Raw genomic sequence first — 24,793 nt, forward strand, 5'->3', positions numbered from 1 at the left:
CTTGGGTCCTTTATTAATATCGCTACGCTCCCATCTTTCACAATTTCCGTGTCCTTCCTAAAGACCCTGTAAATATTTAGCTCCTTGTTAATTATGCTGTGATTGTAGTCTGGTCTCTGTAATGGTGATTAGCTGAATGTGTGCTTCTAGCTCAGTAGTTTTACTTCTTATACTATGTGCATTTGTGCACAGAACTTTTATCTGAGTAAATGTCTCCAACCAGCCCATAAGTCCCACAGTTCCTCTATCACTTTTTGATTTGCAGTGTAGACTTTCCCCTCCCAAGTCCCTAACTAGTTTCAATCTTTCTTCACCGTCCTATTTATTCTTTCCACAAGGACACAGGTACCTCTCCGATTTAGGTGGCAGCCATTCCATCTGTGCCATGTCTCATTTCCCTACAAGTGGTCAGAGGGTCCCTGGAATCTGAAAAACTCCTTTTGACATCATCCTTCCAGCTACCCATTGACAATCCTAATCTTGCTCTCCCTTTCTGGTGTAGTGTGTGGAACTGGAAGTAATCCACAGATTACTACCCTGGAACTTCTGCTCCTTAATCTAGAATTTGGTGTCCTTGTTAACATTTTTGTGTCAATAATATATTTTGAACAAATATCTTTTACAACTGTTACTTTTCTCCATCCTTTGCTGCTATTGTATGGGAATATTGCACCTTCTCTTTGTGCTTTTAAATTATGCACTGTTTCCAGACTTGCAGCCAGGTCACCTGAATATTGAAGACAGCAACCTGTCATATAGTGCCATGTTTTCCTGTCTTCTTTACATGAAAGTGGGTTGTATGCCTCACCACTACAACAGTGCTTGCAACACTCCATTAAAAGAAAAAGTTCATTAGAGATAGTCAGCACGGTTTTGTGAAGGGTAGGTCGTGCCTCACAAACCTATTGAGTTTTTTGAGAAGGTGACTATACAGGTGGATGAGGGTAAAGCCGTGGATGTGGTGTATATGGATTTCAGTAAGGCATTTGATAAGGTTCCCCACGGTAGGCTATTGCAGAAAATACGGAAGTATGGGATTGAAGGTGATTTAGTGCTTTGGATCAGAAATTGGCTAGCTGAAAGAAGACAGAGGGTGGTGGTTGATGGCAAATGTTCATCCTGGAGTTTAGTTACTAGTGGTGTACCGCAAGGATCTGTTTTGGGGCCACTGCTGTTTGTCATTTTTATAAATGACCTGGATGAGGGTGTAGAAGGGTGGGTTAGTAAATTTGCGGATGACACGAAGGTCGGTGGAGTTGTGGATAGTGCCAAAAGATGTTGCAGGTTACAGAGGGACATAGGCTGCAGAGCTGGGCTGAGAGATGGCAAATGGAGTTTAATGCGGAAAAGTGTGAGGTGATTCACTTTGGAAGGAGTAACAGGAATGCAGAGTACTGGGCTAATGGGAAGATTCTTGGTAGTGTAGATGAGCAGAGAGATCTTGGTGTCCAGGTACATAAATCCCTGAAAGTTTCCACCCAGGTTAATAGGGCTGTTAAGAAGGCATATGGTGTGTTAGCTTTTATTAGTAGGGGGATCGAGTTTCGGAGCCACGAGGTCATGCTGCAGCTGTACAAAACTCTGGTGCGGCCGCACCTGGAGTATTGCGTGCAGTTCTGGTCACCGCATTATAGGAAGGATGTGGAAGCTTTGGAAAGGGTGCACAGGAGATTTACTAGGATGTTGCCTGGTATGGAGGGAAGGTCTTATGAGGAAAGGCTGAGGGACTTGAGGTTGTTTTCGTTAGAGAGAAGGAGGAGGAGAGGTGACTTAATAGAGACATATAAGATAATCAGAGGGTTAGATAGGGTGGATAGTGAGAGTCTTTTTCCTCGGATGGTGATGGCAAGCACGAGGGGACATAGCTTTAAGTTGAGGGGTGATAGATATAGGACAGATGTCAGAGGTAGTTTCTTTACTCAGAGAGTAGTAGGGGCGTGGAACGCCCTGCCTGCAACAGTAGTAGACTCGCCAACTTTAAGGGCATTTAAGTGGTCATTGGATAGACATATGGATGAAAATGGAATAGTGTAGGTCAGATGGTTTCACAGGTCGGCGCAACATGTAAGGAGTTATTATGGTATTCTTAGTAGATTGTGAAGTCAAATAATTATCTTACAATTATAACAATTAGTAAAAACATTTAAACTGTTCCATTTTCCTTTATTAATTTTGGAACAGCTCTTATTCTGCTTTAGGTCTAAGTCAGAGTCATGAAGTCAGAGTTATATAGCACAGAAACAGGCCCTTCGGCCCATCGCGTCTGTGCCGGCCATCAAGCACCTATCCATTCTAATCCCATTTTCAAGCACTTGGCCCGTAGCCTTGTATGCTATGGCATTTCAAGTGCTCATCTAAATACTTCTTAAATGTTGTGAGGGTTCCTGCCTCTACCACCCCTTCAGGCAGTATGTTCCAAATTCCAACCACCCTCTGGGTGAAAACATTTTTCTCCAAATCTCCTCTAAACCTCCTGCCCCTTACCTTAAATCTTTGCCCCCTGGTTATTGATCCCTCTGCTAATGGAAAACGTTTCTTCCTGTCTATCCTATCGATGTTCCTCATAATTTAGTATACCTCAATCAGTTCCCCCCTCAGCCTTCTCTGCTCTAAGGAAAACAACGCTAGACTATCCAGTCTCTCTTCATAGCTGAAATGCTCCAGCCCAGGCAACATCCTGGTGAATCTCTCTGCACCCTCTCCAGTGCAATCACATCCTTCCTGTAGTGTGGTGACCAGAACTGTACACAGTACTCCAGCTGTGGCCTAACTATCATATTATACAGCTCCATCATAACCTCCCTGCTCCTATATTCTATGCCTCAGCTAATAAAGGCAAGTATCCCATATGCCTTCCTAACCACCTTATCTACCTGTGCTGCTGCCTTCAGTGCTCTATGGGCAAATACACTAAGGTCCCTCTGACCCTCTGTACTTCCTAGGGTCCTACCATCCATTGTATATTCCCTTGCCTTGTTAGCCCTCCCAAAATGCATCACCTCACACTTCTCAGGATTAAATTCCACTTGCCACTGCTCTGCCCATCTTACCAGCCCATCTATATTCTGTAATCTAAGGCTTTCCTCCTCACTATTTACACCACCAATTTTCGTGTCATCTGCAAACTTACTGATCATACCTCCTATATTCACGTCTAAATCATTAATGTACACTACAGACAGCAAGGGTTCCAGCACTGAGGCTACACACCATTAACATACCGTTTGCCTTTGCTCCATAACCTTCTGGTCAGTTAATCTCTGTGACCCTGTCCTGTTAACACCTTCCCTTTTGTTATCTCTTGCCCTACCCCTGCTTTATTTGTTTAAAACCTGTTACATTTCTAACCTTTGCCAGTTAAGGGTCACTGACCTGAAACGTTAACTCTGCTTCTCTCTCCACAGATGCTGCCAGACCTGCTGAGTATTTCCAACATTAATTGTTTTTATTTCAGATTTCCAGCATCTGCGTTATTTTGCTTTTATTTATGTAAGAATGAAGCCATTAGGTTCCCATTGTATTACGACTATTGGTCTCAAACCAATATCTGTAACGTCCCAATGTCGTCCCTGGTGTGCTGGTCAATATTTATTCCTCAACATCACTAAACAGATTATCTGATCATTACCTCATTGCTGTTCGTGGAACCTTGACTGCCATGTTTCCTACACTACAACAGTGACTGCTCTTCAAAAGTTAATTATTAGCTGTAAAAGCACTTTGGAACATCTCAGGTTGCTTCCACCACCTCCTGGAACTTGCTGCCGGGGAGGTGGTGGAAGCCGGTACGATAGCGACGTTTAAGAGGCATCTTGACAAATACATGAATAGGATGGGAATAGAGGGATACGGTCCCCGGAAGCGCAGAAGGTTTTAGTTTAGGCAGGCATCAAGATCGGTGCAGGCTTAGAGGGCCGAATGGCCTGTTCCTGTGCTGTACTGTTCTTTGTTGTGAAAGGCACTTTATAAATTTATAAAACATCGAGGGCCAAAGGGCCTGTACTGCGCTGTAATGTTCTATGTTCTATTAGAAAGTTTGCTGACACTTAAAGGACATCATTTTTCTGTTGTAACATTCTTTCCAATCACTTTGCACTCCACAGCTGCATTAAACTTTTCAACAATCCAGAACATAGGAAAAACTACTGGTGAAGAAAAGGCCATTGAAACTTATCCCCTTACTGCTCTATCTCATCCTTACATCCCCTTACTGCTTTAAATCACTCAGCGTCGCATAAAACAGCCAGTGATGAGTTGCATTCTCACACAACACATGGATAAAACATGCCATCCCCACACTTCCATTAGCAGCTGCCTATTTAGGAAAAGGCATAGAATGTTCTTAAACTTTTAATGAAAAGTAATATCAGAACCTGGGTTGCTCATCAATATACATTTCAAAATGCTGACAGTCCTATCATATAGTCCTTCCTCTGCCACTTAATGAAAGACAGACAGAATTGGATGGATTGCACACTTCTTTATTGATTAAAAAAAGTCACAAGACAAACTGGAAAAATATCTAGTTTGAAAACTTTTACATTATACAAAATATTTTAAATTTACATATCGATAGCAATAATCCAGTTCTCACAGTACTGCCACGATACATTCATACTGTTAACAAAATTACAAATTTCAGTGAACTTTATTTACATGTTTTCATTAATTACAATTCAAAATGTACAGAAGTATTACAGGATTATTTTATTGCATAAAGACTAAACAGAATCTAACGGTTCGCATTTGCTATATCTCCTCATTCACATACAACATCAAATGATATCAGCAACAACATTTTCCTCTAACTGTACATTGCTAAATACACTCTATGGATTATAACAAAATAACTTGGTAAAATGAAAGCAAACCAGAAAGGAGCAACACTGGTTCAAGGGAGCTTTTGTTCAATGGTCTCAACAAAGGGATAGCTCCTGTATTTGCTTTGTTGCTACTTCACTTAAGGTAGATTACACAACTGTAAGAAACAACTGATCACAGCTAGGCTGTTCTTCACCAGTATCAAGTGTGCTAAAGCTCTGAATAGACTTATTTTGGAGGTTATGTCACTCTGTAATTTGTGTTGTTCTTATTGTTCTTCTCTTGAGACCACTTTAGTGCACACACTCGAATTCCAGCACTGTCTGGCCCAGGGAAAAAAATGTTTCCTTCTCCATCTACCATGCCATCATTTACGTTTATATAGGTGTAATGAATTACCACCTGCTCAATGCTATAGAGGTTTTGTAAATTAATTCTTTAATCCTATATTTCTCTATCTGTATGTGTATTTTATATATAAATACAGGGAAGACAGCTTCCTACCTGCACAAAATATATACACACTGACAGTTACACATACCATCATAGCCACTATGGCACCCTGAGGCTTTTTGATATCTGATTTTGTTCAAAATTCTAAGTTGCTGAGTTTGTGTTACTCAGGACAGCATCGAATAACTTCAATACATAGGTAACTAAGTTAGTAATCTCCTGACATTAGAACAGCATCCTTCGCCCTCCTATTTTACAAGTTATTTTCTACCATCTCTTGGGTCTCCTGATTCACCATTTCCTGCAGATCCCTAGGGCCGGAATTTTACGCCACCCTAGCGGATCGGATGGTGGTGTGGCGGCGGCGTAAAATTGAGCAGCAGGTTCCGGGAGGCATACCCGCCTCGATTCCGCCTCCAAACAAGTTTACGGAGGTCTGGCGGGCAGACGGGGTGGGTGAGAAACGGCCCACCTGCCCGAGGCCAATCAAGACCCTTAAGTGGCCACTTAACGGCCACTTAAGGGCCCTCGCCTGCCTCCACGGGTATTTTACCCTTGGCAAGCGGGTGTGCCGGGGACGTGAAAGGCTGCCCAGCAATAGCTGTCGGCCTTTGGGGTGGGGGAACATGGCAGTCGGGCACAGGGTGCCCGATTGAGGGCTGCCCCCGCCTCCAAGGATCCAAGACACTCCCCTCCCCCCAAACGACCACCCTAGCCTCACCAGGGCACGACCGATCCTCCTGGTGAGGCAACCCAAACTTACCCACTCTCTCGGGTCCATAGCGTCGGCTGAACTGTAGTCCCAGCAGTGGCCACCACTCCCGGTGGCGCTGCTGAGACTAAGAGCTGCCGGCTCGCTGATTGGCCAGCAGCTCACTGAGGCGGGTCCTCCTCCCTCAAGTGGGTGGAAATCCCGCCTCGGGCCAATTAAAGCCTGGGGATCCGTAAAATATGCGGCGGATCCCCAGGCTAGGCGGAAGTGGGTTCCTCACTGATATTTATGCCAGAGTCCGGCTCCTGTCTGCCCACTGTAAAATTCCGGCCCTAGTCTCAGACCTCTACCAATGTAACGCTGTATCTAACTGCTCTGAGGTATGTGTGAGTATCTCAGCTTGACCTGCTCAATAATTTTCATTCCTCCGGGGGATTGCAACAACCACAGCTTTCTTCAGTGCCTCTCCCTGATGACCTGTCTGAAATTTCACATTCAGCCCAAAGAAATGCGAGTACAAAGGCCAGTACAGTACTAGCATTGCCTGGTTCAAACCATCGGAATATTAATGAGCTCTGCCTAGGACAGTGTAAGGAGTTTAATTTAAAAAATGGTCTAGGCTGAAACAAACAAATATAACTTAAGTAATAAAAATTAACCATCTGAACAAAGAAAAATGAACAGACATCAGTTAACAATGAGAAATTGCAGTGCATTTAATAATCTTGCAAAAGCTAATCTACACTGAATAATTGATTCAATTTGTGCTGCTTTGTGAAAGAGACAGATATTCGTCCTGTTTCAGATGTATTTATTCCCTAAACATTCCTTTTAGATATTTAATGATCAGTTAAAATAAGTGTTATTACTGAGGATTGAAATTGCACTTTATGTTAGTTATGAACACATTAATGCAGTTACATGAAATTCTGTTGTTATTTTAATGAAGGTGTTAACCCGTTTATTTTAGCCACTTTGTTGCTAATACTGCAGTGTGATTTCAAGTACTTCAATGTGCTTATGGAAAAAAAAAATCAGGCTTTTCACTGGGCAATTTGTTCACACATCTGTGCCATTTTGGAGCTCTGCATAATTTATCAGCTGACAGCTAGGCAATGCTCCATAATGATGTTGCAAAGCAATTGTTAAAGGAATCTATTTAGAGATGATGCTGGCTAAAATTGTGCTGCATACACTTTTAAGTATTAATTGATTAGTTAATTATAATTATCAAACATTAATTTCAAGTGTATTATCAAGTGAAGAAAATGCAAGCAATCCCAATATGTTCAGTTCGGATCATTGGAGTCCAATGACATCAGTGGGCTCTAACTGTAATTTTAACTCTACCCTGAGTGGGGAAGCTGCTGTGGCATCCCACTTTCTAACCAGTATTCAGTTCTGAGTACCGATGGAAGAGAAAGTTCCTCTGGAGAGAGCAGCGAGAGTCATGACCAGAGCACTATGGGTGGCTCAGCTGTTCAGGGAGGGAGGAGAAAAGATAGGACAGCAATAGTGGTAGGGGATTCTATAGTCAGGGGAACAGACAGGCGTTTCTGTGGTCGCAGATGTGATTCCAGGATGGTCTGTTGCCTCCCTGGTGCAAGGGTCATGGATATCACCAAGCGGCTATGGAGCATTCTGGAGAGCGAGGGTGCACAGCCAGAGGTCGTGGTCCACATTGGTACCAATGATACAGGTAGAAAAGGGGATGAGGTCCTACAGGCTGAGTTTAGGGAGTTAGGAAAGAGATTAGCAAGCAGAACCTCAAAGATAATAATCTCCGGATTACTCCCAAGGCCATGTGCTATTGAATACAGAAATAGGAGAATACACCAGATGAATGCATGGCTGGAGAGACGGTGCAGGAGAGAGGGCTTCAGATTTCTGGGGAATTGGGACCGGTTCTGGTGAAGGTGGGACCTATACAAGCCAGACAGTTTACACCTGAACAGGACTGGGACGAATACCCTTGCAGGAAGGTTTGCCAGTGCTGTTGGGGATGATTTAAACTGGATTGGCAGGGGGATGGGAACCTGAGGGCAGTTTCAGATAGGACAAATTCAGGGCAGGGAACGGGAGGCATAAAATTAGTGAGTGACACTGAAAGGCAGAAAAAGCAAAGGTTAAAAAGTGTGCAGCACTGGAATTTGGCAGTGTTAAAGGGTATTTATTTAAATGCAAGGAGTATAGCACAAAAAGGCAATGAGCTGAGGATGCAGATAGACACATGGCAGCATATCATTGCTATAATGGAAACTTGGCTTAAAGAGGGGCAAGAATGGCAGCTCAACATCCCTGGATATAGAGTTTTCAGGCAGGATAAAGAGGGGGATAAAAAAGGAGAGGGTGTAGCATTATTGTTTAAGGAATCAGTAACAGCTGTGTGGAGGGATGATATGCTAAATGAATCATCAAATGAGGCCCATATGGGTTGAGCTCAGAAATAAAAAAGGGGCAACCACACTACTAGGAGTGTACTATAGAGCCCCAAATAGTGAGAGGGAGATAGAAGAACAAATATGTAGGCAAATTTCTGAGTGCAAAAACAATAGGGCAATAATAGTTGCGGATTTCAAGTACCACAAAATCAACTGGGGTACATACAGTGTGAAGGGCACAGAGAGCACAAAATTCTTGAACTGCATTCAAGGGAACTTTTTAGCCAGCACATAACAAGCCCAAAGAGAGGGGCACAATTCTAGATTTGGTCTTAGGAAATGAAGCTGGGCAAGTGGATGAAGTAGCAATGGGTGACCATTTTGGAGATAATGACCATGATACAGTTTGATTTAGCATTATTATGGAAATGGTCAAAGATAGAACAGGAGTAAAAGTTCTAAATTGGAGGAAGGCAAATTTTACAAAGCTGAGAGGTGATCTGACAAAAGTGGAATGGATACAGCTACTTGAAGGAAAATCAGTGGCAAACCAGTGGAAGGCATTCAAAAGCGAGATTCTACGGGAACAGTGTAGACATGTCCCCACAAAGAAAAAGGGTGGTACTGCCAAATCTTGAGTCCCCTGGTTATCTAGAAGCATTCAGAGTAAGATAAAGCAGAAAAAGAAAGCTTATGACAGTCACAAAAAACTTAATACTTTAGAAAACCTAGTGCAGAGGTGAAGTAAAAAAGGAAATTAGGAAAGCTAAGAGAGGACATGAAAAAATATTGGCAGGTAAAATCAAGAAAAACCCAAAGATATTTTATCAGTACATTAAGAGCAAGAGGATAACTAAGAAAAGGGTAGGGCCTGTCAGAGATGGACAAGGTAACTTAATCGTGGATGCTGAAGATGTGGGCAGGGTTCTTAATGAGTACTTTATCTCTGTCTTCATTAAGGAATGATGCAGACATAGTAGTTAAAAGGAGGAGTGTGAAATATTAAATATGATAAGCATAATGAGAGAGGAAGTACTAGAGGGTCTCACATCCTTGAAAGTGGATAAATCACCAGGGCTGGATGGATTGTATCCCAGGTTGTAAAAGGAAGCCAGGGAGGAAATAGCGAATGCTCTGAGGATCATTTTCAAATTCTCACTAGATACAGGTGAAGTACCAGAGAATCGGAGGTCTGCAAATGTTATACCATTGTTTAAAAACAGTGCAAGGGATAGGCCAAATAATTATAGGCCAGACTGACCTTGGTGCTGGGCAAATTACTAGAATCAATTCTGAAAGCTTGGATAAACTGTCACTTAGAAAGGCACGGATTAATCAGGGATAGTCAGCATGGATTTGTTAAGGGAAGGTCATGTCTTACCAACTGGCTCATAATTGCTCTGGAGAAAGTACAGAGGAGATTTACAAGAATGCTGCCAGGGCTTGAAAATTGCAACTATGAGGAAAGATTGGATTGGCTAGGGTTGTTAGGGTTAGAACAGAGGAGGCTGAGAGGTGAGTTAATTGAGGTGTACAAAATTATGAGGGGCCTAGATAGAGTAAACAGGAAGGACCTGTTTCCCCCAGCGGAAAGGTCAATTACCAGGGGGCACAGATTTAAAGTGGCTGGTAAAAGAATTACAGGGGATATGAGGAAAAACCTTTTCACCCAGAGGGTGGTAGGTGTCTGGAATTCGCTGCCCAGATCGGTGGTGGAGGCAGAAACCCTCAACTTATTTAAAAGATACTGGACCTGCACCTGAAGTGCTGTAACCTTCAAGGCTACAGACCAGGTGCTGGAAGGTGGGATTAGAATGAGCGAAAGTTTTTCAGTCAGCGCAGACACGATGGGCTGAATGGCCTCTTTCTGTGCCGTAACTTTTCTATGGTTCTATGAATAGAATCTTACAGTGCAGAAGGAGGCCATTCAGGTGATCATGCCTGTGCTGGCTTTTGAAAAAGCTATCCAATTAGTTGCACTACTCTATTTCCTCAGAGCCCTGCAAATTTTTCCTTTTCAAGAACATATCCAATTCCATTTTGAAAGTTACTATTGAATCACCTACCATCACCTTTCAGACAGTGCATTTGCAGAGCATAACAACGGGCTGCATAAAAAAATTCTCCTTATCGCCCCTCTGATTTCTTTGCCAATTAGTTTAAATCTGTGACTCCTGGTTACTGACCCATTCATTCAGAAACAGTTTCTCCTTACTTAATATATCAAAATCCCATGTAATTTTTGACATCTTTATTAAATCTCCCCTTAACCTTCTCTGCTCTAAGGAGAACAATCTCAGCTTCTCCATTGTCTCTGCATAACTGAGTCCCTGATCCCTGGTATCATTCTCACAAATCTCCTTTGCAGCCACTGCAAAGCCTTACTTATTGAAGTAATTTCCACAGGCCAATGTTAAAATCGTCATGCCCTCCTTCTCCCAAGGATGGGAGGAATCTATTTAAAACCTCCTGACACTTAAAATCCTCCACCACATCCCCATTATCTTTGAATATTGGTAATGGAATGGTGCCAGTTAGATAAACCCACTGGACAAGGATACTTGAGATAAAGAGACCGCTATGATGTTGGTTTCAGAAACAGGACATGGTCACTGGTTCGTTTGTTTTAGTTTTGGCAGGGTATAGTGCAAGTTTAAGTGCTTTGTTTTCCGATAATTTATAACATTTTAATCTATTATCATGGATTGAAGTGCTGTCCATTATTGTATGGCATGCGGAAAAAGGACTTCTATAATGAAGGACAATCTGCTATGAAGCACAACATGTTCCAATGAGATTTCTCGATTAAACAGCATCGGCTGCACCCATACACATATATACTAAAAATAACAAGCTACTGCATGAGTATCACTTATCTGCTAATTGTTAGTTATTGTTAATCAGTACAAAATGAGATATTTATAACACTGGAGTTTCCCTTTAAATCCATTGGACAGGAGAAGAAAATGTGCTCTGCTTGTGATAATGCTGTTAACTGCAGGTTGCTCAGTTGAATAATATAGAGGTCCAGACTGCAAGTAACGCTGACAGTACTGCAGCATTGAAAGGTATGACAGCTGAATCCGAAACATAGACTGTACGACCATTTAGATTTTGAACAGGCCTGAAGTTTAAAACCATGGGTTTTGAATTACTGTAGAAGACAGTTTCAGAAAATGTTTTGAGCTGAAACAATAAAGGTAAATCCCATGTTAAGTTTCCAGATGGCAATAATTTTTATCCGATATATCATTTCTGGAGATTTTTTCCATAAATATAAAGAACAAAGCAAAAGGTGTATACTCAAGTGGCTTAATCTAAAACTCACAGTGTAAAGACAATAAAACATGGATAAGAAATGGACATTATAACAGATTTAAGGTGATTGATAGAAGGATTAGAGGGAACATGAGGAAAAACTTTTTCACCCAGAGGGTGGTGGGTGTCTGGAATTCACTGCTAGGAATGGCGGTGGAGCCAGAAACCCTCAATTCTTTTAAAAGGTACCTGGACATGCACCTGAAGTGCTGTAACCTGCAAGGCTATGGACCAGGTGCTGGAAGGTGGAATTAGATTGGGTAGCTAGTTTTCTCAGCTGGCACGGACATGATGGGCTGAATGGCCTCCTTCTGTGGCGTAATTTTTCTATGGTTCTATAACCTGCAAATAAGACCTGCGCCCGAACAAAAACTTTAGCTAAAAAATCCAATTTAGCAGCCTGTAGAAGCAGAGAGATTTGCTATCACTTGCGGTAATATAACTTTCAGCAATGGTGGAAAATGGACTAAATGAGATTGGATGGACCTAATACACTTCAATGGCTAAAAAAATTGGACAGAGTACATAATGGGCACCAATCTGATGTTGTCCCCTTCACATCCCCATTGAAGTTGTAAATTCAGACAAATGTTGAATTGAAATAAATCACATATAGTTTAATGATTTGTACTTTTATCCCAATTATTTGTTCTCATGACAATTCCCCTCAAATGGAACTGCTTTTTTTCTAAAATTTGAGAACTACTGGCTTCTCCATAACCAGCATCTGTAGCTTCCCCATGAGAATATAATAGGACATACACTGTGACACAACAAGAGAGGTGGTTAACTTTCCTTCCTGCCTTGAGATGCAATGCACCATGATATGAATCACTCCACAAATAAAACATTCCAAATTTCAAATGTTGGGCAGTTATGGCTCCATGTCATGTTATAACATCACTCTATAAAATCAATTTACCTAAATAAATTGGCATTAAAAAATTGATGGAAACTGTATTATCAACTTTTAACAATTTTTCATTATTGATACGTTACTAATTGTGGTTGAACAAAATGTTTTAGCACCACATGTCCTCATATCAATATACCAGCAGAGATGTTCAAACATTAGCTTGAGCAAGTCTACAGAGCTGCAAAATTGGCAGCACCTGTTCTTTACCAACATGAAATCTGTGCAGCATTCAAAGTTAAGGATGGCCTACTACCAAAGTTTTGCTGGCTTTCCATTGATCTTCTATATCATGAATTCAACAAATGAACTTGCTGTTGTGGGCAGAGAATATAAGCATATCTAGTGCATTACAGATTCCAAACACAACAAAATTAAGAACTGTCATCAATTGCAGGCTGGAGTAGCTTGCTGTAAAGCTTGCTTTTGGTCATTTTTATCTCCATGCCTTTGCAACCTCCAGATCCGACTATCCCAACACACACCTGGATGGCCTCCCAACTTCCATAAACTTGAGCTCATTCAAAGCTCTGTTGCCCGTATCCTAACTTGCAGCAAGTCCTGTTCACACGTCACCCCTGTACTCATTAACTTGCATTGGCTCCTGGTCCAGCAACGACTCAGTTTAAAGGTTGTCATCCTTGTGTTCAAATCCCTCCCTATCTCTGTAAACTCCTCCAGCCCTGCAGCTCTCTGAGATCTCTGCATTCCTCCAATTCTGGTTTCTTGTGCATCCTGAATTTTCATTGTTGTGCTATTGGGAGCCATGCATTCATCTGGGTAGATCTTAAGCTCTGGAATTCCTTCTTTAAACCTCCTTGCTTCTCCACCTTTCTCGCTTCCTTTAAAACACTATCAAAAACTACTGTTTTGACCAAGTTTTTGATCACCTGTTCTAACATCTCTTTGTGGCGCAGTGTAAAATTTTGTTCGATAATGTTCCAATGATGTGTCTTGGGATGTTTTTACAACATTAAATGCAAGTTGTTGTTGTCATTAGATAACTCCACATTAGATAACTGACAAGGTTCATAAATGAGGGGCTTTGGCAAAGAGACATCCCCACTATGAGGCTGACTGCCCCGCCAGTATACTCACTGAGAGGTTGGTGGAGGCCACAGCTCGCCCTATTTTCTTTTTGCTACAAATCCACGGTTAGTCCTGGACATGGGCTAGAGCAAAACGTTCTCTTGCATGCTTTGGTATTTTGCACCATAAATGAGAACCATTTGGTGATGTTTTATAGTCCGCAAGCTTAATCTACATTGGAAATTTGCTGTCATTTAAGTATCCTTTTCCCTTTCTCACTGTGATCCCAAAAGATATTGTTAAGGCTAAAGCTGGCATTATGACCAACTTGAATTAACAATTTGGTCAGGTGGCATTGGACTTCCAAACAATACCTTCAAGATCCTCCCTTGGCCTGGGTATAGCAATAATAACTCATTCATGGCACGCAGCACACAATCCTGCTTGTTCACAAGATCCTACTTGTTAGCCCATTGTTCCATATAGTGAGTGCAGCTGACTAGATCTCCAGGTGATGCCACCAACAATCTCATGTGCACCAACAGACTGGCTGGTACAGAGAGTTATCAGACATTTATTTTACCAATGAGTTTTGGGTTTGAATCATTCTCAGGCTGATGAGAAAAAAAGATTTGTATTTATGTAGCACCTTTCACAAATTCACACCATTCCTAAGTGAATGATGGTCTTTTGATGTGCAGTCACTGTTGTAACATAGGAAACACAGAGCCAAATTGCACACAGCAAACTTCCATAAAAAGCAATGTGATAATGAGCAGATAATCTGATTTTAGATCAAAAACAAGAAATGCTGGAATCACTCAGCAGGTCTGGCAGCATCTGTGGAAAGAGAAGCAGAGTTAAAGTTTCGGGTCAGTGACCCTTCTTCGGAACTGACAAATATTAGAAAAGTCACAGATTATAAGCAAGTGAGGTGGGGGTGGGGCAAGAGATAACAAAGGAGAAGGTGCAGATTGGACCAGGCCACATAGCTGACCAAAAGGTCACGGAGCAAAGGCAAACAATATGTTAATGGTGTGTTGAAAGACAAAGCATTAGTACAGATTAGGTGTGAATACACTGAATATTGAACAGCAGCAAGTGCAAACCTGAAAAAAAAACCTGAAAAAAACAGTGGGTAAGCAAACTGAACAAACTAAGATGAAATGAAATCTTAGTTTGTTCAGTTTGCTTACCCACTGTTCTTTTCAGGTTTGCACTTGCTGCTGTTCAATATTCAGTGTATTCACACCTAATCTGTACTAATGCTTTGGCTTTCAACACACCATTAACATATTGTTTGCCTTTGCTCCGTGACCTTTTGGTCAGCTATGTGGCCTGGTCCAATCTGCACTTTCTCCTTTGTTATCTCTTGCCCCACCCCCACCTCACTTGCTTATAATCTGTGACTTTTCTAATATTTGTCAGTTCCGAAGAAGGGTCACTGACCCGAAACGTTAACTCTGCTTCTCTTTCCACAGATGCTGCCAGACCTGCTGAGTGATTCCAGCATTTCTTGTTTTTGTTTCAGATTTCCAGCATCCGCAGTATTTTGCTTTTATCTGATTTTAGATGTTAGGGATAAATATTAGCCAAGACAGTGGAGAGAACCCCCATGCTCTTCTTTAAAATAATACTGTGGGATCTGTTGCACCTGCTTGAGATGGCAAATGGGGCTTCAGTTTAATCTGGCATCTGAAAGATGGCACCTCATACAGTGCAGCACTCCCAGAGTACTGCACTGAAATGTCAGCCTAGATTTTGTGCTCAATTCCCTGGAGTATTCTTTCTCTGCTTAAGAACATAAGTGTCACGAGTTTGGGCAGTTTCAGGCTGGTCACTGTCCCACAGTACAAAAACTGCCCCTTCCTTTTCCTTCAACTAGATAGAAAAAAAACAAGAAAAAGACCAGTGGAAATTTTCTAAAATAAGTCCCATCAGATAGTTTACCCAGATCTTCAGAACATAAACCTTACCTGACTCCTGCTGATAGGAATGGCTTCTGCAAATACTGTCCAGATTACTACCTCATTACAGGTAGGAGTAGTTAATGAGCCACTATAACGGTAGTATTTACCAAGCTTTTCTTTGTCTAAAATCATTTCATTCAGTGGGAAAGGTGTCAGCAGTGTTTTGTTGCCTAAGTAAAAATTAGAAAAGTACAAAGAGCTTCAATATTATCTAAAGAAGGGAACTAATAATAAAATACAAGAAATGCTGGATTCACTCAGCAGGTCTGGCAGCATCTGTGGAAAGAGAAGCAGAGTTAACGTTTCGGGTCAGTGACCCTTCTTCGGAACTGACAAATATTAGAAAAGTCACAGATTATAAACAAGTGAGGTGGGGGTTGGGCAAGAGATAACAAAGGAGAAGGTGCAGATTGGACCAGGCCACATAGCTGACCAAAAGGTCACGGAGCAAAGGCAAACAAGATGTTAATGGTGTGTTGAAAGACAAAGCATTAGTACAGATTAGGTGTGAATATACTGAATATTGAACATCAGCAAGTGCAAACCTGAAGAAAAACAACCTGAAAAAAACAGTGGGTGAGCAAACTGAACAAACTAAGATGAACTGAAATAAATACAAAAAAAATTGTAAAAAATGTAAAAAGGAATGCCAAAAAAAAAAGGAAGAAAAAATAACTAAAAATGAAAGTAAAGTGGGGGGCTGTCATGCTCTGAAATTATTGAACTCAATGTTCAGACCGGCAGGCTGTAGTGTGCCTAATCGGTAGATGAGATGCTGTTCCTCGAGCTTGCGTTGATGTTCACTGGAACACTGCAGCAATCCCAGGACAGAGATGTGAGCATGAGAGCAGGGGGGAGTGTTGAAATGGCAAGCAACCGGAAGCTCAGGGTCCTGCTTGCGGACTGAGCGGAGATGTTCCGCAAAGCGGTCACCCAGTCTGCGCTTGGTCTCCCCAATGTAGAGGAGACCACACTGTGAGCAGCGAATACAGTATACTACATTGAAAGAAGTACAAGTAAATCGCTGCTTCACCTGAAAGGAGTGTTTGGGGCCTGGGATCCCAGGCCCCAAACACTCCTTTCAGGTGAAGCAGCGATTTACTTGTACTTCTTTCAATGTAGTATACTGTATTCGCTGCTCACAGTGTGGTCTCCTCTACATTGGGGAGACCAAGCGCAGACTGGGTGACCGCTTTGCGGAACATCTCCGCTCAGTCCGCAAGCAGGACCCTGAGCTTCCGGTTGCTTGCCATTTCAACACTCCCCCCTGCTCTCATGCTCACATCTCTGTCCTGGGATTGCTGCAGTGTTCCAGTGAACATCAACGCAAGCTCGAGGAACAGCATCTCATCTACCGATTAGGCACACTACAGCCTGCCGGTCTGAACATTGAGTTCAATAATTTCAGAGCATGACAGCCCCCCACTTTACTTTCATTTTTAGTTATTTTTTCTTCCTTTTTTTTTGGCATTCCTTTTTACATTTTTTACAATTTTTTTTGTATTTATTTCAGTTCATCTTAGTTTGTTCAGTTTGCTCACCCACTGTTTTTTTCAGGTTGTTTTTCTTCAGGTTTGCACTTGCTGATGTTCAATATTCAGTATATTCACACCTAATCTGTACTAATGCTTTGTCTTTCAACACACCATTAACATCTTGTTTGCCTTTGCTCCGTGACCTTTTGGTCAGCTATGTGGCCTGGTCCAATCTGTACCTTCTCCTTTGTTATCTCTTGCCCAACCCCCACCTCACTTGTTTATAATCTGTGACTTTTCTAATATTTGTCAGTTCCGAAGAAGGGTCACTGACCCGAAACGTTAACTCTGCTTCTCTTTCCACAGATGCTGCCAGACCTGCTGAGTGAATCCAGCATTTCTTGTTTTTGTTTCAGATTTCCAGCATCCGCAGTATTTTGCTTTTATAATAATAAAATACCTTTTGCTAACTACAGCCTTGAAATAATACCGTACGAAGATCAATGCATGAATGCAAAATAGCTCATGTTAAACTCCTTTGTTCACTATTTTAAAAAAGCTACTAACCAACTTACTTTAATGAGCTAATAATTCCTTTAAAAGGGAGGGGGGGGACAAAGAAATTTAATATCAATATTTTGAGTGTTGTCTCCATTTGGCAGAATTTCAATGTTGCGATTAATTGTTATATAATGTAAACTCTGTGAGGGACACTGTAACCTCAAAAAAACGGATGGGTTTGAATCAGGTGGGATGTCAAAATTTTAAGAATCTCAAACCTGACTCTAACTTGCCTCCACTCAGCCCACTTTTAATGGAGGTGTGATGGAGGGTCAGGCAACCAACCTGCTCCCTGGAGGCGTGCTGCCCGTTTAAATATTGTAAGGTAGGGTGTCACATATTTAATCTATCTTCCAGGTTTAATCCTGGTCATCTGGGTTTCCTGAGCCTCGGAAATCCGGCAGCTAAAGGCTGGGGAGGACTGCTCATAGAAGAGGTAAGTGTCATTACTGTACAGCTTCTGGGTAAGGAGGAGCACAGCATCAGACCCCTAACCCCGCCCCTCCCACCCTCCCCCCAGAATTCAAAGTTCCCATTCCCCGGAAAACAAAGACAACCCCGCAATCGGACTACCCCCGGAATCGAGCATCAGACTCCCTGCCCAGGAGCAAAGATCAGACCCCTCCTCCCTTTCTGAACATTCCCCACCTGAAAGGGAGCCAAGCCTGTCAATCAGGCTGGCTTCCAGGTAGGGAACCTGCTTTGAAAAAAGGACTCACACTGTTCATTAAAATTAGTCTGTGTTTCCTGGCCAAAACTCCTCCTCCACCACTCAAAAGGCCCACCCAAGTAAATAACGGGGCTTGTCCTTTGCAGCAAGTGACTGAAAGAGGGAGCAGTTATATTTACTGCATTATATACAATGCCTGTTACTACAGCAGCATTATAGTATTTCAGGTAACAGAGAATGCGCTTTTGAAAATAATATGTCTTCTCAGCAACTTAGCCCTCCTGATAATGCTACTTCATCATAAGAATGACACCATTTAACTTCAGCAGTGAGAACTGCAGCAGGTTTTAACACTTGGAATTTTTTGCTGCCTCACATTGCTTACCAACGGATCAAAACAAGAGCAAAGGGAAAAAGAGGGAAACACAAATTATTCTTTTTAATGAAACTATTCTTTTTTCTGTATTGTTCTTCCCTTTTCTCCTGAAGGTGCTGACTGTTGTATTTTATGAAATCAGCTGACTATCAGACTGTCTCAAAGGCAAAGGCGTTCACATCTGGACTAATTGACAACATTTTTTGTTTGTTCAGATTGAATAACCTGGAAAAATGAAAGCAAAAAGGATTCGTAAAAAGGGAAAAAAAATAAGGAGAGCAATGGAAGAAAATAAATTAAATGCGGATAAATGAAAAGAGACAGAATGGAATATACTGAAATAAAAACAGGAAATGCTGGAAACACTTAGCAGGTCAGGCAGCGTGTGTGGAGAGAGAAACAGTTTCAGGTCAGTGACCTTTCATCAGGATACAAGTGATCAACCCAAAACGTTAACTGTTTCTCTCTCCACACATGCTACCTGACCTATTGTATCATAGAATCATAGCAACTTGCAGCACAATAATAGCAATTAAAGGGATTATTAGAGTTGGCAATAGAAAATGAAAATCAGGGCCAGAAATAGCTGGGGAGGGGGGAGGGTGGAGGGAAGTTGGGGATACGGAGGGGGTGGGGAGTGGGGGGTGGCGGAGGCGGGGATCGTTGGAGAGAAGCAGAGAAGAAAGCAAGAGATAATTGGAAGGGATGGGAGATGTAATCAGGGAAGAGATAGTTGAATTTTTTATATTGTTATTAATACTTACCAGTTTGTTGAACTGTTTTCAGAACATCGATCAGCTTTTTCATGTTTGAATTGTCTTCAGGTGATTCCTATAAAGAGTTAAAGAGATAAATATAAGCCATGCTGTTGGGGAGGAGAAGTTGGCAGACCAGGGGTGAGCACTCCTGTTATTCCTGCCCCACAGCAGTGCTGTGAAGGCACATACCTTCTCCCCAAAGTTATCCTCACCTCACATCAGCTGCCAGGTTCCTGAGGCCTGGGAAACCCTGCCGTACGCTGTAAAACCTGCAAAGCAGGTTAAATCAGAGGCTGCCAGCCTCATTAAAATATCTGAATTGCCAACCCACCCCGTGGGAGCCGGTTGGCTTCCCGCCTTTTGTCTCGCCTCCATTAAACCCAAGTGGGCAGGTTGGGGGGGGGGGGGGGGGGGCGGGTTCCCAATATGCTCAAATTTTGCCTGATTTAACTCCTCATCCTGACCCAACCCCACACGCTCACTCATATTAATATTCCCTCCGGTGAGTAGAAAATCTAGTCCCTGATATCTAGGCACAGACATGAAGAATGACAACTTGGGGAAATATCTGTGGGAGGCTGTGCTCTTTGGAGCATCCCCCATTGTGCACCCCAACTTCAGAAGAGGAGCAGGTGCATACTATCAGCTTCATTATCAGTTAAGCTTTAAGCTAAGTCGTACAAAAGAATTTCACAAACATCTGCAGAGCACCATATTTGATAAATAATGAATGCAATACTATCTAACAGACATCTATTGTGATTTATTTCAATCTATTTTTCGAACATTAAATATAATTCCATAGGATTGCTTCTGTGAAAATATTTGAGCTGTTTTCCTCTGTCACAACTTGCTGAGTGATTCCTCCCAGTCGTAGTGTAAATGCTGAGGAACATTACTCACTACAAAGAAGAATCCCAGCACGGCCAGACCATCAGGATGTGTTAGGGCATCTTCCAAGGAATTGTATTTTTGATTCTGGTGGACTACATGCAACTGCAGAAAGCAAATTCATGATGGTTACAAATCACACAGAATTCTACATAACAATTATAGTTTTAATAAGCTTACAGAAAGATGGGTCCTAAATCACTGTGTATATAAATTTATAGTGCATAAGATAATGGGAGCGTTGTTGATGTAATCTTATGTTAATATTTGGGGATTTCTTGGACTGCAAAATTGATCCAGGAAGGATTTTGTGTGCACTAAGCAGTCAACAGAGAGGGCAATCCTCGTAGGTATGGGAGAGGAGGCCACTCCTTCTATCTGCATGAAGTAGGGAAGGATTTTGTACTTCCAAAGTAATAATTCACTCACTTGAATTAATTTGGCTTGGTAAATATGAAGTGAACATGAAATATAGAATCAGAACACAACAAAAAGAAGTGCTGGCTCAAGCATAACTTTGAAGTTACCATATCAATGATTTTCCTACGTAATGACCTGAAAGCAAAGCAGATACGCAGGATAACAACAGAGTGACTTTTTTTGCATTCGTTTCTGAGCCAGCATTTATTGCTCATTCCTAATGGCCCTTGAGAAGGTGGTGGTGAGCTGCCTTCTTGAATCGCTGCAGTCCATGTGGGGTAGGTACACCAACAGTGCTGTTAGGAAGGGAGACCGAGCGACAGTGAAGGAACGGCGATATGGTTCCAAGTCAGGATGGTGTGTGGCCTTGAGGTGAACTTGCAGGTGGTGGTGTTCCCATGCATCTGCTGCCCTTGTCCTTCTAGGTGGTAGAGGTCACGGGTTTGGAAGGTGCTGTCTAAGGAGCCTTGGCGCGTTGCTGCAGTGCATCTTGCAGATGGTACACATTGCTGCCACTGTGCGTCAGAGGTGGAGGGAGTGAATGTTGAAGGTCGTGCATGGAGTGCCAATCAACAGGGCTGCTTTGTTCTGGATGGTGTCGAGCTTCTTGAGTGTTGTTGAAGCTGCACTCATCCAGGCAAGTGCAGAGTATTCCATCACACTCCTGACTTGTGCCTTGTAGATGGTGGACAAGCTTTGGGGGAGTCAGAAGGTGAGTTACTTGCTGCAGGATTCCTAGCCTCTGACCTGCTCTTGTAGCCACGGTATTTATATGGCTACTCCAGGTCAGTTTCTGGTCAATGGTAACCCCCACGATGTTGATAATGGGGGATTCAGCGATCGTAATGCCATTGAATGTCAAGGGGAGATGGTTAGATTCTCTCTTGTTGGAGATAGTCATTGCCTGGCACTTGTGTGGCGCGAATGATACTTGCCACTTATCAGCCCAAGCCTGGATATTGTCCAGGTCTTGCTGTATTTCTACACGGACTGCTTCAGTATCGCAGGAGTCGCGAATAGTGCTGAACATTGTGCAAACATCAGCGAACATCCCCACTTCTGACCTTATGATTGAAGGAAGGTCATTGATGAAGCAGCTGAAGATGGTTGGGCCTAGGACACTACCCTGAGGAACTCCTGCAGTGATGTCCTGGAGTGCAGATGATTGACCTCCAACAACCACAACCATCTTCCTTTGTGCTAGGTGTGACTCCAACCAGTGGACAGTTTTCCCCCTGATTCCCAATGACTCCAGTTTTGCTAGGGCTCCTTGATGCCACACTCTGTCAAATGCCACCTTGATGTCGAGGGCAGTCATTTTCACTTCACCTCTTGAGTTCAGCTCTTTTGTCCATGTTTGAACCAAGGCTGTATTGAGGTCTGGAGCTGGGTGGCCCTGGCAGAACCCAAATTGAGCATCACTGAGCAGGTTATTGCTAAGCAGGTGCTGCTTGATAGTACTGTCGATGATACCTTTGATCACTTTACTGATGATTGAGAGTAGACTGATGGGCCGGGTTAGACTTGTCCTGCTTTTTGTGTACAGGACATACCTGGGCAATTTTCCACATTGCAGGGTAAATGCCAGTGTTGTAGCTGTACTGGAACAGCTTGGCTAGGGGCAGCGCAGGTTCTGGAGCACAGGTCTTCAGTACTATTGGCGGAATGTTTTTAGGGCCCATAGCCTTTGCAGTATCTAGTACCTTCCGTCATTTCTTGATATCATGTGGAGTGAATCAAATTAGCTGAATTTGAAGAAGTGCCACTGACCTGAAACGTTAACTCTGCTTCTCTCTCCACAGATGCTGCCAGACCTGCTGAGTATTTCTAGCATTTCTTGTTTTTATTTCAGATTTCCAGCATCTGCAGTATTTTGCTTTTAAATTAGCTGAAGACTGGCATCTGTGGTACTGGGGACTTCAGGAGGAGGCCGAGATGGATAACCAACTCGGCACTTCTGGCTGAAGATTGTTGCAAATGCTTCAGTCTTATCTTTTGCACTGATGTGCTGGGCTCCCCCATCATTGAGGATGGGATATTTGTGGAGCCACCTCCTCCAGTTAGTTGTTTAATTGTTCACCACCATTCACGACTGGATGTGGCAGAACTGCAGAGCTTAGATCTGATACGTTGGTAATGGGATCGCTTGGCTCTGTCTAATGCATGCTGCTTACACTGTTTGGCACGCAAGTAGTCCTGGGTTGTAGCTTCACTAGGTTGACACCTCATTTTGAGGTATGCCTGGTGCTGCTCTGGGCATGCCCTCCTGCACTCTTCATTGAACCAATGTTGATCCCCCGGCTTGATGGTAATGCTAGAGTGGGGGATATGCCGGGCCATGAGGTTACAGATTGTGGTTGAGTACAATTCTGCTGCTGCTGATGGCCCACAGCACCTCTTGGATGCCCAGTTTTGCATTGCTAGATCTGTTCGAAATCTATCCCGTTTAGCATGGTGATAGTGCCACACAACATGATGGAGGGTATCCTCAATGTGAAGGCGGGACTTCGTCTCCACAAGGACTGTACTGTGGTCACTCCTACCAATACTGTCATGGACAGATGCACCTGCGGCAGGCAGAATGGTGAAGACACGGCCAAGTATAGTTTTCCCTCTTGTTGGTTCCCTCACCAGCTGCCGCAGACCCAGTGTAGCAGCTATGTCCTTTAGGAGTCGGCCAGCTTGGTCAGTAGTGGTGCTACTGAGACACTCTTGATGATGGACATTGAAGTCCCCCCCCCCCCCCCCCCCCCCCCCCCCGCAGTGTACATTCTGTGCCCTTGCCACCTTCAGTGCTTCCTCCAAGTGCTGTTCAACATGGAGGAGTACTGATTCATCAGCTGAGGTGGTAACCAGCAGGAGGTTTCCTTGCCCATGTTTGACCTGATGCCATGAGACTTCATGGGGTCTGGAGTCGATGTTGAGGAGTCCAGGGAAAGTCCTCCCCACAGTATACCACTGTGCCGCCGTCTCTGATGAGTCCGTCCTGCTGGTGGACAGGACATACTCGGAGATGGTGATGGCGGTGCCTGGGACATTGTCTGTAAGGTATGATTTGGTGAGTATGACTATGTCAGGCTGTTGCTTGACTAGTCTGTGGGACAGCTCTCCCAACTTTGGCACAAGCCCCCAGATGTTAGTAAGGACTTTGAAGGGTCGACAGAGCTGGGTTTGCCATTGTCGTTTCTGATGCCTAGGTCGATGTCAGCTGGTCCATCCGGATTCATTCCTTATTGACTTTGTAGCGGTTAGATGCAACTGAGTGGCTTGCTAGGCCATTTCAGAGGGCATTTAAGAGTTAACTACATTGCTGTGGGTCTGGAGTCACATGTAGGCCAGACCAGGTAAGGACAGCAGATTTCTTTCCCTAAAGGGCATTAGGGAACATCAGTTGTCCACTACAGCTGCTCTCTGTGTAATATTCCAGATATTACTGGCAAAAACAAAGCCTATAATAATGATTCCAACTCCAGCAGTAAATCATATTAACCCCAGCATGTTCATCAATTTTCAAGAGAGCAAGGAAAAATAGAGGTGGAGTGTGCAGAAATTAATTTAAGAAATTAGGAAATCTTATATTCTAGCTCTTGTAAACTGGATTATAATCTGATTTTATTTTCTGGACATTTTGATAAATTGAAGGTATACATGTCTTACCTCCATGGGGTACTGTTTCCCATCTATTGTATGCTCTGACCCAGGTTCAGACACTGTTCCCCAATGATAATGGAGCTGAATTGCCTTGTATGTATTTGGAAGATCTCCACCTTTAATGGTGATTTGTCCATTTACTGTCACCTGGACTATAAACAAGGAACAAATTATGTTGACCTTCTACAGAACATTGGTTAGACGACACTTGGAACACTGTGCACATTTCTGGTCCCCATATTATAAAAAGTATATCGAGTTATTGAAATAGGTGCAAAAAAGATGTACAAAGGTGATACCAGAACTGAGAGGCTATACCTATCAGGAAAGATTGAACAGACTGGGGCTCTTTTCTCGAGAAAAAAGAAGGCTAAGAGGTGACCGAATAGAGGTC

The 24,793-nt window shown here is 42.8% G+C and overlaps 1 protein-coding gene across 4 annotated transcripts in view; it reads right to left on the bottom strand.

The window, feature by feature from the left end:
- Nucleotides 1–24,793, bottom strand: part of ca4a (carbonic anhydrase IV a) — a 157,391-nt gene that overhangs the window by 104,838 nt on the left and 27,760 nt on the right. The window contains exons 4-8 of one of the 4 annotated variants that reach the window (XM_068010313.1): nucleotides 24,406–24,551; nucleotides 20,341–20,433; nucleotides 19,444–19,510; nucleotides 15,604–15,767; nucleotides 4,477–11,553 (exon numbers count right to left, since the gene is read on the bottom strand). In XM_068010313.1, coding sequence (XP_067866414.1) covers nucleotides 11,374–11,553; nucleotides 15,604–15,767; nucleotides 19,444–19,510; nucleotides 20,341–20,433; nucleotides 24,406–24,551 — 650 coding nt within the window. In that variant the 3' untranslated portion in view covers nucleotides 4,477–11,373. Of the gene's footprint in view, nucleotides 1–4,476; nucleotides 11,554–15,603; nucleotides 15,768–18,770; nucleotides 18,905–19,443; nucleotides 19,511–20,340; nucleotides 20,434–24,405; nucleotides 24,552–24,793 lie in introns of those variants that run through there. The other 3 variants (XM_068010315.1, XM_068010314.1, XM_068010316.1) reach the window with 3 other exon arrangements.

The sequence above is a fragment of the Heterodontus francisci genome, chromosome 30 (assembly GCF_036365525.1).
Source record: "Heterodontus francisci isolate sHetFra1 chromosome 30, sHetFra1.hap1, whole genome shotgun sequence".
NCBI classification, from domain to species: Eukaryota; Metazoa; Chordata; class Chondrichthyes; order Heterodontiformes; family Heterodontidae; genus Heterodontus; species Heterodontus francisci.